This window comes from Neolamprologus brichardi, chromosome 11 (genome assembly GCF_056152115.1).
Source record: "Neolamprologus brichardi isolate AB-2024 chromosome 11, ASM5615211v1, whole genome shotgun sequence".
Lineage (NCBI taxonomy): Eukaryota > Metazoa > Chordata > Actinopteri > Cichliformes > Cichlidae > Neolamprologus > Neolamprologus brichardi.
In genome coordinates, this window is record NC_142114.1 from 25,412,615 (window position 1) to 25,429,547 (window position 16,933).

Below are 16,933 nucleotides of genomic sequence, written 5' to 3' on the forward strand. Positions count from 1 at the left end.
TGTCCAGCTGGAAACAGGGAAGCGTCTCTGGAGGCAGGAAGCATGCAAAAGCAGCAGACTGGTTCCTGGTGTTTGTTGTCATGATTTATGTGCTGTGAGGGCAATTTTTGTAACAGTGGACCAAAATGCCAGTAACATCGTCACATCTCTGATGTTTTATTTTCATCCATCTATCTTTGTAATAGAAAATAAGCAATTTCTGCATCAAATGTTTTTGTTAATGTCAAAATCTTACATGTTGAAACTTCCTACATCATCAAAAAACACAATTATGGAACAATTAACCCACCTTTTCCTCCAACTTCCTTTTCATCTACAACTCTACTTTTATTTATATTTGTCTGGAATAAACTAGATTACACACATCATACCTCAGGATTGACTGGTGTGTATAGTCCTAGAATTTATCATTCAAATCCTGGTGTTTTGTTCCCACCCTAACGTCCATCCTACCTTAAAGAGCTTTCTGCTAAATTTTGTTAAATTACAGAAATCACAAATTTTAAAAAATTCTTTGTTTGTTTGTTTTTGAAATTTTACACTAAGGTTAGAAAATCACAATGACCCGTACAGGAACAAAGGTCGTCCTCTTCGCCTACAGCAAATCAAACTATTTCAGTCGCTACATAAAGTTTGCAGTTATATTCAAGGCACACCACTTAAACCAGGATGACTGAGACACCTCAGTCTACAGATTAAGGCCATGGGATGTGTGTGAAAGCTAATAGGTGGAGCTGTGATTTCTTGTGAAATATATGTCAGCATCTAACAGCCACTTAGGCTTATATGTGATACTAAATATCAATATTAGACATAATCTGTGCTTTTTGAAAATAACTATTAATTGTAGTGAAGCGGATCAGACTCCCCAACCTGACTGCGTAACCAAGGAAGTACATTTATGACAAGGACTGAAGAAGCTGCGTTCAAAGCCATGCACAGAGCGTTGGAATTCAGGGGTAAGAAAAGGGGGAGGCGACACTGAGGTAAAACACAGGACCCAAAGAGGTCATGTTAAAAAGGTTTATTTCAACAACTGTCTGAATCTTGTTTGTTTATTCTCTGTTCGAAATCCCAAAAAAGTACAAAAAAACAAACAAAAAAACAAGTACATCAAAGGATTAGAAATCACATCAATGAAAACCAAGACACATTGTGTTGCTTCTTTTAAATCAATCCAAGCATTTTTTCTCCAATATTTATACATACTCACTGGATTAGTCAGACAAACATCAAAACCTCTCAGTAGCTTTATCTTAACTTTTTTTTTTTTTTACATTGACGTTTTACGTATGTTTTAAACTTCTGTATGATTTCTTTCTTTTTACAAAATACACCAATGCAGGCAGGGGGAGGGTGTGTCTATGTGTGTGTGTATGTATACATATAAGTGTGGCTATGTCGTCATCTTTTCACAGTGGGTGTATGCTTCTTATGTGTGTGTGTGTGTGTGTGTGTAGGTAAGAAAGATAAGGGACAGTAGAGTGACAGCAACAAGGGGGTAACAAGGGGCTGCGAAACAGGGGTGTGGCTGGATGTAGGGGGGTGTTGCAGGGCAGCGGCAGGGTGCAATTGGTGGGGGTGGGGTTACTTTCACCTGGGGCAGTGACGGCGGCGATGGTCGTGTATGATTTTTGCGGCGACTTGGGGCCGCTTTGTGGCAGTGTTGCCGTGTTGGAAACGGGTACAGACTGTGTTGGTTGGCTGGTATATTGGCTGGCTGGCAGGCTGGCTGATTGGTTGGTTGGTTGGACCACTTAGGTGCACACGGCAGCGGATGGACAGCGAGCAGGGAGGGGTTTGCGGGCACCCATTGCCGGCGCACCTTGTCGTTTTTCGATGTTGGACTGATGGGTTGCTGGGGTTGTTTTGTTTCACATCATGTTGTTCTGCAGTGAGTTTACCTCCGAGGAGTTCTCCTCGCCCAGGACCTTGTGGTTCTCGTGTTTGGGGGTCAGAGAGTTGTGGATGTTGAGGGAGTCATCCTCCTTGGGCGGGGCCTTCACCGGGTCCTCCAGCTTGTTCTGGGAATTAGGATCATCCTACCCAAGAAGGGGTGGAGGAGGAGTGGGGGAATAAATTACAGTTAGAACCAAAGAAATCAATCAACCATCAGTCTGATTTTTAGTTACAACCCTGCTTATTGGTCGAGAACTGCTTCTGAGTTCATTTAAACTTTCTGCAAAAGAAAAGAGTGGACTTTCTTTATCACGAGGATTCTTCAGCAAACAGATTACCAATCGTTCCATATTAAGTAATTCTGTATTAACAATTTATGCCCAATGCCAGCATTCAGTGCCAGTTTAGGAAATATTTTGTGCTTTATGTACCAAGGCAAGGAAAGAATGTGGAGGTTGGAGTGGCAAATCGATATATGGCTACATCCAGCCACTATTCAGCAGTTTACATTATTAAAACCCACATTTTCCATAATGTTGACCAAGCATTTTTCAAGAGTTTTTCAGTGAGACACACTCGCCATAGTGTATTTTTCAGAAAAATTAATTCATGATTCATGATTCTGAGACGTCAGCACTGGCACTGAACCTAAATATTTATTTTACTGAATCATCCAATACTAACATTCCTATTCTAGCTACAAACTTAAAGAAAACAAAAATGAGCGTTGGCTCAACACATTTTTCATAAGTTTTAATTTGTCTTTAATTTCATGCATGGAAACAAATTGTCATGTTCTACTGTGGTGCTTTAAAGGACCAAACTGCTGCTGTGTTTACCTTTTTCTTTTTCTTTTAAAGTTGGATCTAATGACTTCCAAAAATAATACAATCAGTACTACATCAAATAATACATAAAAGTAAAGATAGGTATTGATTGATTGATTGATTGATTTTTTTGTCTGCACTTAATGGTTAACTGTGAACTGACATTTATCAGTGCTTGGACAGAAGAGCACAGGTGTGAGAGGTGAAATAAGGATATACTCAAAACAGCAAAATATAAATGAAAATGCATGTAATGTAATTTTAGGTTTTCACAAGCGTAGAAGGCCAAATGCCCTTTCTTGTGTGTAGAGCATGGGAAGCTGACAGATGCTTTGTGCATATATCAGTGTACGTGTGAATGTGTGTGGGGGGCTCCATTGTGCCAGATCGGCACCCTGAATGGAACAAAAAGTTCACTTGAATTTATGTATGTGTGGGAGCTCTGTGTGACCATGTATAAGCGTTTAAGATTTAATATGTATTTTATCCATGTTTAAAAATAAAATGCAAGTGAACTGCTCACTATGGGCATTCATTGATTTTTCTTTAATTTCGTGCACTGAAACAGAATCTCAGCTAAATCTTGTGTCAGAATTGTGAAATAATGATGACTGAATTCGATTTACCTGCCACAGGTTACTGGAAACATAAAGCAACAATTGTTAAGGTTTAAGTAGCAAGAACCATTTCCCCCCACCTATTTGCCATGAAACCAACATACGTTTTGCTGTGATGAGTATATATTCAAGCACGTTTTGGGACCAGTCACAGAGAAACCGGTCCTTGACACTCTGGCAATCACCAGTTACTAGGGAAAACTGTGTATTTCCCGACTGCTGAATGGTTGTTGGCAGTTGCTGGGAAATCGGTTGCAACAGCCTCAGTTATGCAGGTCTAAAGACAAGTCAGGGACTCCCTGGCAACTACAGGTTGCTAGAGAAAAATGCATATTCTTTGTTAGTTGACGAGTAGTTGCTGACAGTGAAATTGGTCATAAAGAGATATACAGTACTGCACCAACAGCCTCCTTGTGATTTCCTTGGTTGCTGGTAGATTGCCATAGTTAGCCCTAGTTTGCAGGTAAGATGTCTTAAAGATGTCTGCAAATACTCAACTTACTTGCAGAGCTGAGAAAGTGCAACACTAAAAACAGAGAAAAAGAAAATGTTTAGCTTCAAAGTAAAAGTTGTTTTTTTAAAGTTGCAGCACCCTTTTGAAACATGTTGGTGCAATCAAAGCAACTGTAAGGAGGTTTTTGATCCAGCACGCTATTTGTGACCAATTTCACCTAATGACAGCCAGCAACCTCCAGCAACCAGTTGCCAACTGGGAAACACACATTTTCCCCTTGCAGCCTCTGAATACCAGGGGTTGGCACACTTCTGTCACACTGGCTCTTCTATAGGCCTGTGTGGCTAAGGACTTAAAAGGTCAGCTAGATTTGAAAATTGGAATAATATGGTGAGCATCCATAATGCATGATAATTCTTCACTTTAACCTCTTCAATCTGAAATTCATAAGCAAAATAAAACATTCATAACATTTAGTATACAGCCTATATAATATTTTGTGACTAGTTTAAAAAAACGCTCGAATGCTATCATAATGTAAGCATGTAATAAAAAGGTTGTAATTTCTAGCATTTATAAAATATTTACAACTAAAAGTTTTATATTAGAAACAAATACAATAATCTATGATAATCAGTTTACACCTATCTTCATTAGAGTGTGTTATAAACAAAAAGTGATTACAGAAAAATGCTGGTGACAAAAATAATTGTAGTAGCAGCCATTTCAGTGGTTTAAAAGCTCTGCTGTTTATCATGCTTGGTTGGTATGTTGTGTTTGGTTGAGGCGACGCTGAGGTGAGCTGCATGAGCGACACCATCCACCCGCCCTCCTTACACCTTCAGGCATCCCAGGAAGCACATGCACATCCACATGCAAAACCCTTACAATACACCCCATGGACAGTGATGACCGCTCATGCAGTGCACCCAGCGTCTTCCTGCTTCACCTCCACCGTGACCATTTAGTGTCCCAAAACACAAGAAAATGAACAAAAGTAAACTAACCCTGTTTGATTATCTGTGGGTACCACCGTCATACATACCCACCGGGGGAGAAAACTGTTGTGTTTAGAGGTTTCAGTTTAATTCATCTGAATTTAATTAAGGTCAGAGGGGAAAAATTGATTGCAGAGTCTATTTTAGCTCAGTTTTCCAGCCTCTTAGCTTCCATTAATTTTGCATGGCATCATCGACCCTACTGAGCTGAGGCATCCTGGGGCGTCAGCCGGAGCCTCTCTGTCACACTCACAACCGCAAGGGCGCACCCGTACAGGCAAGCACAAACAGAGTATGTCGAGATAGACACATTCATTCAAACACGTGCGCACGCACACATCAAATTCCAGACCCTGGGGCCTGTGCCATTCACAAACACCCCCTAATTGAACGTTTGTGTTTAAATTCAATGGCACTTTTTTAGAAAGGAAGAGCAGTGAGAGCATTTACCCGATGGCTGCTGGCCTAGATAGTAACTTCAGGCAAGACGTGTGGATACGTCACTTCCATGGTTACGGGATAGGGGCCCTCTTTCCTCCCGTCAGCGTGAAACTGTAAAATGTTTGTGTTTGTTGGATTTCAATGTTTTAGTGCATGGGTGGAGAGGGGTGTGGGCATTGAGTGGGCAGCAGTCACAGAGTCATCAGGACTTTTGAGTGGGTTTCATTTTGGGAGAGTGGGAACAGAGAAAAACAGGGCTTTGATGATGATGATGATGATGATAGAGGCACATGGACAGTTCCTGACGTCCTTCTCTTGTGTACTGGATTCCAATTTAGTTTAATGGTCCTGCAAATTGCATGAAAGCTTTGGGAAATAAATGAATATTGCACTTAAGATTCATTTGCAGTCACTGTAATTTTAATATAATAAAACTTAGAGAAGTCTGTGATCTTTTTTGCCGTTGTTGCTAAATTAGGTGGTGACATACCCGTACTAGTTAGGATGAATTTCACTTAATTCTAAACAAAATGAATGTTTATGGTTTTGTAATGTATTTGAGTTGGTTCCTGTTGTATATTTTGGGTTTGTTGGGTTTCTTTTTTGCTTTGGTACCTCTTATTTCTCTGCGTTTGTGTTCCTCTGTCTCTGTCATAATGTTTAGTGTCAGTCTTCGTGTCTCGGTGTTAGTCTTTCTGTCTTTCAGTTATTTCCTGTTTTACTTAGTTTTCTCTCAAATCTTGTTATGCTTTTGTTCCTTTCCCTCCTTTCAGATTGTTATAAGTTTCAGTCTGTGCCAAATCTTCAATGCCCCTCATGTATATGTCTATAAAGCCTCCCTATGTCCCCTCCATGTGTTTCACTAGTCCTTGTGTTTCGGTTTTTGGACCTATTTTGGTTTCACATTTGAACTTTGTGTTTCTGGGTTTACATCACCATTAAGAGTCCTGCATTTGCGACCTCTCTCCACCCCTACCTAACCTGACATAAATACTCTTTGGTCATTATTAAATGATAAATCCTAAGCCTCTCCACACTTGCCCTACTCCCACACTATTTATGGTTGCCAAAGTCAGAAATATTTAAATAATAAACATAGAGGGTTTTTGTTAAGTAAAAGAGTAAATATGTTTTGGATCTTGTCAGAGACCTGAATTTAAGGATTTAGTGTTTTAGCTACAAAACATTTTGATGGTGTTGTATTTATGTATCAATATTTTCTTCAGTTTTTTCTCTGCAGCTGATTAACAGTGTTTAACAGTCAATACACCTTTGTGTGTTTTAGCATTAGCATTATGCATGAACACACATCATATTAAAATATTTGAACTGGAATGCATGTGTGTCTACTAATATTTGCCTGCTTGTATTAAAAGGAATGCCACCACGCATGTGTATACATAGCTGTTTGAGTTTACTGACTGATGTTTGCCCCTGAGTGGATATGTGTCTATATAAGGACTGTGCAGAGTTAGGGGGAAGCACAGGGTGAGGCAGGCAGTCGGGACACTGCACAATGCGGCTGTGACTGTGTGACTAATCCAAAAAGGAATAGCATGGCAAGCATCGCTCCAACATCCTGACTTGGATCTTGTATTTTGAGTTTTAATCATATGCTACATTGTATGCATTTTATCAATTCAATTCAGTTTCATTTACATAGTGCCAAATCACAACAACAGTCGCCTAAAGGTGCTTCATATTGTAAGATAAAGATCCTGAAATAATACAGAGAACCCCCAGCAATGAGATGACTCCCTATGAGCAAGCACTTGGTGATAGTGGGAAGGAGAAAAACTCCCTTTTAACAGGAAGAAAGTTGCAGGAGCAGACTCTGGGAGGGGCAAACATCATATAGTCTTATGTCTTTTAAAGGCCTGTGCTGAAGTGGTGTGAATTCCCCTAACGAAACAAGTCACTGAATAGGAAGTTGGGTCTTACCAACAAATAATTATTAGTAGAATTAATCATAAAAGAACAATTTCTTTGGATTTTATTACTGCAAATGGTTAAGTATCTGTATGCACTCACACTTACCTTTTTATTATTTATTTATTTAAGTGATTCTAAAGCTGCGTCCTTTCTCGAACAATTTGAACAGTCACATGAACCATAGCAACAACAGTTCACGGCTGTCACAATGACCTACAGAGAAGTCAAATTTAAAGTCAGAAATTTTCGACTATCTACTTTATTATCGAGATCAAAGATTAATCGCAGAATTTGTTGTTTTAAGACCATATGGATCACACTCTGCACAAAGGATCATAAGAATGAAATCATTTTTAAAGAGAGTATTTAGTATTTTTTTTTGCTGATTTACACATCAAACCTGCAGCCTTTGCACTTCAGGTTAATTCTGTTATGATAAGTCAGTCTGAGAGCCAATTCAGTCAGTGGAAATGAAATCCTCTTAGAAATTACAGCCAGCTCTGCCTGGTCAACTCATTTTCTGTGTGGAATTTATTTAGTATTGACAGAAAACAATTTCATTTCAGGGTTTGCTGCAGAGAAAACTGTGTGGCTGGACTCTGCTGAATTGCTGTGAGGGGAAGATTAGGGACAAGTGGGTTCAATCTACCACGGTGAATGAAACACAATGCGTTCTATTACTGCCGGGAAACTTTGAGTGTTTTTTGTGTTATTGTGCAGAAATGGCATTGTGTAAGGGGGTTCAATTTCTCTGTAAATTCGTCTTTTTCTGAATGGTATTTCTTCTTCCATTAAAGCCTCAGCATGTGCGCCTTTGTGTGTTATGGAGGTGGTACAGTGGCTGTCTGGACATGTGACAAGGACCTCACAAGGTCAGCAGCTCCTTGTGGCAGCAGCGATGCTGTTTTTATGCCTTTGTTAGACTGGATTTTTTTAACTTCTAGGCGTTGGATCTTTATTGCTGGAGGAACTATCCTTTTGGCTGTTGGTTGCATTGTGTTAACTGATCTTGTTTTATTTACGTTGTGATTTTTTTCTTCTTCCAGAGCAACGTTCTTTACTGGTTTCCATAGATTTTCCATTTAATTCTAATTTCACAGTACTCACTCTTTTATTCTAGAAAACTCTGGGTAAACCATGAGCTCCAGGAATCACCTAATGGTAAATAATTAAATTATATCAGATCGCTTAAAGCATCTGCAATAATTTTGTTTTTTCATTTTTAAATATAAAAAACAGAAAAAAACGTAACCAATTTAAATGCTATGTGTTACAAAAAATGCTTTAAAAAGGTTAAAGCGCTACTTTAGTATCACACTTTCATAAAATTTCATGTGACAGATTAACAAAAGAATAGTCAGATTAAAGCCGGCATATCTAAAATATTCTTTTTTCTGTCTTAAAAACTGAAAATAAATGAAGCTTTGCATTCAAAGAAGACATTGCTCTATTTTCATGAGCTAGCTAGCAATTTTTTTCAAAATCTTGAAGTAGAATATTAGTGTAGAGCCCCTCAAATTTGAAATTTAAATATGTAATATTTATGTAATATTAGATATAATATATATCTATATATATTTAAATATGCCATAAACTCGCAGGGCCTTCATGAGTTAGTGTGACCCACGAGTCCTAGTGCCAGTCTCAAGCCTGGATAAATGGGAGGTTTGCATCAGGAAGGGCATCTGGTGTAAAATCTAACCAATCTGATCTGTCCACTGTGGCGACCTCTCGGGAAATAAGGCAGTAGCCAAAAGTAATTACCTACACAAGTCAAAATTAAATGCTTTTTTTTTTGCCCTTTAAAAAACTGTCAGTTTAATGCTACCAAATAAGTTATGTTTGCATCCATTTGGCTAACACATGCTAACACTGCTTAAAAAAACAAAAACAAAACCAAAATAAACACCTGAGGACCATAAAAGCTGGAAAAATAAGGGTTATATAATTATATTATATAAAGCCATACTTTTAATCCTTATGAATATTAAATGGAGCTCAAAGTTTACCAAATGTAAATTTGTCAGGTCAACACTAAATATTGGCTGTCTTTGTTAATTTTAGTTGTGTGTTCTGCTCTAACATAGCATGTTTTTCTGACTTTACTATCCCTTTTTATTTTGGCTTTTATTGATTTTGTGGGTGGGAAAGGCTCAGATTGATTCACTGATAGTTGAAAAGGGTGATTGACAGGGCCACAGTAACAATGAAAGAGCTGTTTGGGAAGGCGGAAGAGAGGATCGGGACTATCTAACATTTGGGATTCGATCTTACCTCACAGTCGGACTCCTCTTTGGTCTTACACTCCCAGGTGTATCTGCTCATGGTTTTCTGAGGGGAGGGGGATGGGGCAAAGGGTTATACTCCTCAAAAACCATACAAGGCATCCTCAGAAAGACAGATAAGGACGGACAGAGAAAGAAGGAGGGTGAAGCGGAAAGAAGGAAAGAGAAGTAGCGAGAGGCACGGCAGATCAGAGGTGATACAGAGAGATTAAGTGGCAAGAGAGGCAGAGGGAGAAGAGGGAGGCAGACAGGAAGAGATAGAGACAGATAAAACAGAGAGAGAGATGGAGCACTGGAGACAGAGACCAATAGTAGGAGTAACTAGACTTCCTCTCGGATGTCAGCTGATATTCCCAGCTGGCTACAGATGCGGACTCTGGTGCTGCCTGGTTGTAACTCTGTATCACCACAGTACGTACAGTTTTGGATATTTCTGTTCAGGTCTCAGCCTTCATAGCAGAAACACTACGCTGTTAGTTTGGAAGGGAATTCAGGGTATTTGCTTTATTAGAGGATTATTTGGGGTTTATTTGGGGAAAACTGGTGAGTTCGTGTGGTTTTTGGTTTGGGTAAGTTCATATGGAAAGGTCAGTTTTGTATGTGGTTGGCAAACCTGTTGCAAAATTAATCTGGGTTGAATAGTAGTTGGAAACTTTAAGATACTGTAAGATACTAGAGAAGGAAATCAGTTACATAAGTAAATGATTTAATAATCACTTGCAATATTCTGATTTATTTCTTTTACCCTTGGACACCCTCACTCTCAATAGCACTAGCATTTTTTTTATTAAACGTTCATTCGAAACACTGGAAATCTTAATTCAGAATACAAATATAAATTAATAGACCTGCAGGATAAATATGTGAAGCCTGACATTGCTACGGTGATCGTAACCCGGCCTTGTGCTTAAAGGTATATTTTTGTAAATAAATATTATCCTCCTCACCAAATACTGTGATGGAAAATATTTGCACAACAGTGCTAAAGGCATTTTTACATTTCCATGTTTGCTAGCCTGTGGTTTCTTTTTTCACTGTCTTCTCTGGCAAAATCCTGCATTTCTTGGTTCATTTTCACCAGCTATAAGTCAGTGATATGTATGACACTGCATCAGAAACGTGTACTATACATAGTCGTCAGAATTATTTGTAGATCTCACAGTTTAGCTTAAATTGTGCAAACAGTTTACAAATACTATTCAACCCAATGGATGAGAGGTAATTTGCAGGGTTTGATGGGTTGTCCTGAGTTAGGAAGGAGAGCTAAGAGATGATGTTAGAATACGATGATGTTTTTTTTTTTTTTACTGGTTTGAGTTTTTAGATATTTCAGGGTTATAAATGGTAAATGGTATTTAGGTGTGGTTACAATGAATGGTTGTGACAGTTTTCCATCTAAAAACTGCTAACTGCTAGCCTATGCTGTCGCATAATATTAAAGAGAATCATAAAGTAAAAACAAAAAAACAAAAAAACCCGAAAAAACCTACGAAGTTGTTAGAGGGTGGTACCACATTTTCAAAAGGTTTCAAATCTGAAAACAAAACAAACTCTTTACCAGTTGTAGCACTACAACTACCCATGCTGCTACAACGTTAGCGTTAGCTCTACAAGCTACCCATGCTTCAGTTAGTGAGGCACCTGTCGAATCTCTGCTGCCTCCTTCAGGCAGCAGCGAGACGTTGCATCTCAGATGTTTATCCTGATAACCCCAACCATGTCCAGCAAATATCCCCTAAAAGCTTACCTGGTTCTGGGAATCCTTTCCCCATTTCTCCTCCCCCAGAAATCCAGAAAACCCTCCCATTTCCCCGCCCACTTTCAGGATAAACAAGTCAAGCAGACAATTTGTTAAAAGTACAGATTTCTTAGCAGCAAAGCAAAGCTGCGGTGGCTGATATGGCCACTGGGTGGCGCATATTAGCGACAGAGCAGGCATGCCATGACATCCTGATGCAAGAGGTGATCAGAAAGAGATGGGATAGGGAGGGGTCACAGAGGGGAGTTTTTGGTTTTTTTCTTATAGTAATCAGGGCGGTGGCTCAGTTTGCAGCTGCATTATGAAAACAGTCCATAAACATTCAGGTTTCAGGAAATCAGTGTTTTTTGGACACTACTCAGACAAAATAAATTAGGGAACTGTTTTAGACTTTGCCTAAGATAAGAAATTATAGGTTATTTCCAGCCATTCTCACTATTTCAAGTTTTCATTGTACTTGAACTATGCTATGTTGCAAAATAGGATAAATAAGCACTACACCACCACACTATAAGCCTTTACAAGAGTTGTGTTGCAATGGTAACGGGCTGCAAGGGCTCAGTTACCCCTTGGGTATTTATTTCTATGATTCATTGCAGTCCATAACCTAACAGCAGACATCTAATTTCACATATTTGTAGCTTGTCAGTGATTTTGAGAACAGCATTTGTATGACATGCGGGACCTTTGTGTTGGTTAATGAGAAACTTGTTTCACATTGTAAAGACATTGTAGACATGACGATCCACAACAGGAGGTGTTTCAAAAAGGCGTATTCTTCAAGTTTCAATCAAATTAGCTTTTCTCATTGTGTTAAAATGATAATTGAAAATGCAGTGTGTAGATCTACAGTTGCTAAAGGTCCTTGACTCTCTGTGCAGATATTACAAATATAGGACATGACTTCATTGTTATGGGTACTGTATATAGTACAGAACAGCACATTTTCACATGTTTATGCTCTTTAACTTGAAGTTGTGTTAAATTTAAATTTTAAAATGGAAGAATTGAGAGATTTAATGCATTTTTCTTGTTCTTCCAGGAATTGAAATGTATATATGGGATGAAATTAAACTTGCAGATGATGCAAAATAGCTTCTAATGTTATGTGAGTTTTCATCTTGGTTCATTAAAATAAGAATTTGAGGTATTACAAAGACAAAAAAACTAAACAGGAAAACCTTTAGAAAAAAAAGAGTGTGATTTGTTTGTGATAAACAGGCTCAAATTTAACTTCAAAATTAATTCATGTGATATTCTGATTAATGGATTAAATTTGTTCTTAGATAAAATCCTATGAATGTGAGGGTAGAAATTATGAGAGTGCATGGATGCCCGCTCGCTGTTATTGCATTTCGATTTCCTGCAGTATTTTAAAAAACTCCCACCATTCTTTATTGCACTATGACCACTCCCATCCCCCTCTTTTAGCATTTCACACCTCGGAGTATTGGAGAATACTCATGCCCATGCATTTGGAGGAGAGTCGAGGGCCCGGGCAGGATTTGGGGGAGATGCAGAAAAAGGGGTGAGAGATAGAGGCGAGAACCACGTTACCTGACAGATAATGTTATCATAGTAAGCCAATGCACGGGCATGAGGGACGTTAGGAGGGGTGTCGCACAGTTTCCTTACATTTGGGTGGGAGCCCTCAGCGATGGTGGACAGCGAGAAATTATCATTGTGCTGCTCCGATGAAGGCCGGTACTTACTGCTGGGCATCAGAGGATGGGATGGAGAGGATGATGAGAAAAAAGAAGGAAACAATTAGGAGAAGAAAGATGGAAAAAAATAAAGATGTTGAGAAATTCAGAGAAGGAAAGAATAAAATACAGAGCACAGCAGCGAGGTCAAAGTTGAAAGTGAAAAGATGTGAATTTGGGAGGACAAAAAAAATAAGGTTGGAAAAGAGCGAAGATGAGGAAAGAAAGAATGACAGTAAAGAGAGTAACAGTAGTTATTGCAGGGCCAGGTTTGGAAATGTAAGTTGCCAATTTGAGGATCCATCAAGTAAAAAAGAGAGATGCAGCAATGATGTGAAAAAGAAAAGGGCATTAGGCAACATTTGAGCAAAAGAAGAAGAAGAAGACAAATGGAGAGATGGTAAAACAAAATGGGATCAAAGGAGAAAATACCGAGGTATCAGTGGAGGAAAAAGTGAAGAAAATGACAAATTTAGGGAAAGATTACATTGTTGACGAAAAAGATAGAAGGGGAGAGAAAAAGCAAGAAAGCAGCATTAGTCAGACAGCAAAAGATTAGAACTTCTGCTTGTCAGAAAAAATCAGACACAAACATTTTATCTGTGATGCAACAAACTAAGAATAAAAGGATACCTGGATCAGTCAAGAGGCTTCACCTTGACTCACATTTGACCAATGATTGTTTAAAACAGGGAAAAATCCAAACAAGTTAAAAACATACTTTTGTGTGGATTCGCTTTTTCTCAACTCAGCTGACACGACTGATGCAACTGATCTGTGTTAATAAAATCTAGGAAAATAAAACTCTCTACCATACACATAAATTATACACATCCCCCGCCACAATAAGAAGCAGTATCGAGTCTTGGACTGTAAAAATATCTGGTGGTTACAGCTGGCGAAAAGTCTGGATTGTCCACCTACAGCATCGTTCAAAACCCTGCAAAATGAAACCTGCTGTTTTCAATCAGCAGTTTTCAGAAAGGAATTAGAAATGCGATCACTGATGTAACAATCTTTTATTTAATCAGACACTAATGGGGTGAAATTACCTGCTTTCACACATCACTTCCCTGATCAGAACATGGATGTAGGAGAAAAAAATCATTATTCTCTTAAAGCAGCTGTCTATCAGCTATTTTCAGCAAAAGGCATGCAAAATCTGCACCAGGTCCTAAAATTTTAATGCTCTGATGTTAGATTTTTAACTGTTTTACTACAGTTTTATTGGCTTGATTGATTATTATTTTTATTTATTAGCATTTTAAGACTATTTTTGTCACTGTTACAATAAAAGCAGTTAACTACTTCTGGCTGCTCCCCTATTCACAAGGGGCTGCCACAGCAGGTAGCTCCGCATGTTTGATTTGGCAGATTATTTACACCCAATGCCCTTCCTGACTCAATCCCAAAGGGATTTGTATCTCCTCCTGGGATGGAACCAGGGATTCATACGGAATTGCACAAAAATTAAAAATCAAAAAAACAAAACAAAAAAACCTGCCTTTTAACCCTTTAAAACCGGTCAGAGCAGGCACGCTCTGTTTTGTGCAACTACTTTTAAATCCTGGTAGCACTGCAACCGCGTAAGCTAGCGCAATAAATTTTTTGCATATGAAACCGGAGGAGTTGTACTTACATCTTATACCATCAGCTTGTCCTAGGTCACGGTTTCCTTCCACATAAAGCTTTGCAAAAACTGCATAAAAAGCACTTGCAGCAACAAAAACATAATATTCCAGAAACACCTTTGCCGATCCGATAAGCTGTTCATAACACTTCCTACGTTGGAATAGACGTCAGCACGAACTATCGCATGTCCGCCATGACCTGCCAGAAACCGGAAGTGACGTCATTTTCACGGAAATGTAGTTTTTTTTTTACCATCAGGGCCTCATGAGCCTATACTGGTGTTTTTAAAAGTTATGTTTGACTTTATAACTTTCTGTGTCGTTTCTGGGATGCTTAGGACTCATATTGCACTGCTGGAAATAGTTTATTTTGATGCATATGCTGCTTTTTTGCAAATTTGCACTATAATATTTATTTTCGTTTTTCTTGCAGTGTATAAAAATTTATGTATTTCAAAAATAAAACTATGAAGACACTCAAAATAAATTTCCTGTGGTCGGAAACTATTTTGTGCAACTTTTTTGTATTTACAGTTTTGAGGGATAAGCCTCTTAAATTTATCTAACTAGAAATATATGTTTAAAAAAAAAAAACAATTTTCAATTTTTTTGTAGTTTATTGCACTTTGTGGCAATTTATGTAATTACTATGCACTTAATGCAGACATATTATTAAAATTTAGGCTGTAATGGTTGTATTGATGTCTAGCAACTTGAAATGCTCCCAAAAATGGCACTACAACATGTAAAAATATAATATAAGCTCTGGCGGACTTGGTTCTATGGTAGGTCTTAAAGGGTTAAAAAAATGAAAGAGTAAATAAATTGCGGCTAAAATCTAATATTTTGTTGACCCATCCATCCAACCCAACTTCATCTGTGTATAGCTCAGATTTCCTTTTCTCCTCTGATGATAAGAAACATGTATTGGAAATTTCTGCAAAGTGTTTCTTTTTTCCATCTTACGCCATAAATAAATATCTTTTTACTGTATGTTAGGTTACTAAGCACACACAATGAAGCACTGACGACATATGCAGTATGGTTTAAACTACAGCGCTTCTGTCATTCACCATCTAATCTGTCTCCTGAAAACGAGGTGTACTGCTGTGAAACAGACACAGATACACTCTGGCTTTCATCTCAGGAGAGAAGCAGCAAAGAGGAATTCCCTTTCTATTTTCTTCCACTTCAACTTCTTAACTCAAAGAGATGTGTGTCTCAGAGGTCAAAGCAGACAGTAGCAGAGTTTCATAGATTTGTGTCTTCTCAGCTGTTATTTGTCCCACGCACATATTAACCTTTACCCTGAGCCTCTTAACATTTTAAATCCCTTTCTTATCTATAGTTAAACAAAGGGCTGGGATCTACTTACTACACAGACACACAAAAAACACTACTGCTTCTCTGATCCGCATTCCTGAGATTTATATTTGATGAACCACAGAACAGGAAAAACAAGGTAATGACAGGAGAGGGGGAGACACTGAAGTGCATCACCAGCTTTGGACCGTTCACTCTGCTCTCTTTCTGCCAATGGCTGTTAAAATGCTGCACCTAAGATAACAAATATATATTTACATACTTGGTGCAGAGTTTTGTGCAGATTCACAAATGAAAAACTTCACAATTAGCCATATAGCAGCTACAGGTATCATGACGTTTTCTACCTGCCTAAACAGGCTTTCCTTAATATTATTTCCTTCATAATAATGAGCCCTAATATATGGAAGCCCGTTTCCGCCACTAAATAAAAACAAAAAAACAGTATCCTTAACTCAAAATTTTGAGAAAAGTAACTCGAAATTTCGAGAAATATAACTCAACATTTCGAGTTACTTTTCTCAAAATTTCGAGTTAGCTCTGCCAATCAAAAATCTACGTGGATGAGGTCGCTTTCTTGTTACCCGGAAGCATATGGTGCAGAGGAACGCGCACTCAAAAACGGATCCCAACAAATTGGCGCTTTCGCGAGTACGTTTGCTGATAGTAACACCATGTGATTCAGCTAATAACACAGGGATTTCATCATTTGTGAAGCCACGCTGAAAACACTCAGCAATCTGTGCATTCACGACTGGATGTAATACCGGTAGCTTAGCTGTAGCATTTGTAGCTGAGGGCTTCAGCTTCCGGGTAACAAGGAAATGACGTCATTCACGTAGATTACTGATTGGCAGCGCTAACTCGAAATTTCGAGTTACTTTTCGATTTATTAACTTAAAATTTCGAAATTTCGAGATAATATGTCGAAATTTTGAGAAAGTAACTCGAAATTTTGAGAAAATAACTTTTTTTTTTAGTGGCGGAAATGGGCTTCCATACTAATATATCCTACAGGTTTGGTAATTTTTAATTATTAAAAATTGCCAGTGACAAGTACAGGG

The 16,933-nt window shown here is 38.4% G+C and overlaps 1 protein-coding gene across 8 annotated transcripts in view; it reads right to left on the reverse strand.

Annotated features, from left to right (window-relative positions):
- Positions 1 to 1,009: 1,009 nt before the first annotated feature.
- cspg5a (chondroitin sulfate proteoglycan 5a) overlaps positions 1,010 to 16,933 on the reverse strand; it is a 69,742-nt gene continuing 53,818 nt past the window's right edge. Inside the window, exons 4-7 of one of the 8 annotated variants that reach the window (XM_035908159.2) lie at positions 12,848 to 12,926; positions 9,443 to 9,499; positions 5,246 to 5,347; positions 1,919 to 2,042 (exon numbers count right to left, since the gene is read on the reverse strand). In XM_035908159.2, coding sequence (XP_035764052.2) covers positions 5,261 to 5,347; positions 9,443 to 9,499; positions 12,848 to 12,926 — 223 coding nt within the window. In that variant the 3' untranslated portion in view covers positions 1,919 to 2,042; positions 5,246 to 5,260. Of the gene's footprint in view, positions 2,043 to 5,245; positions 5,348 to 9,442; positions 9,500 to 12,769; positions 12,927 to 16,933 lie in introns of all 8 variants that reach the window. The other 7 variants (XM_087848431.1, XM_035908157.2, XM_006791811.3 and 4 more) reach the window with 7 other exon arrangements.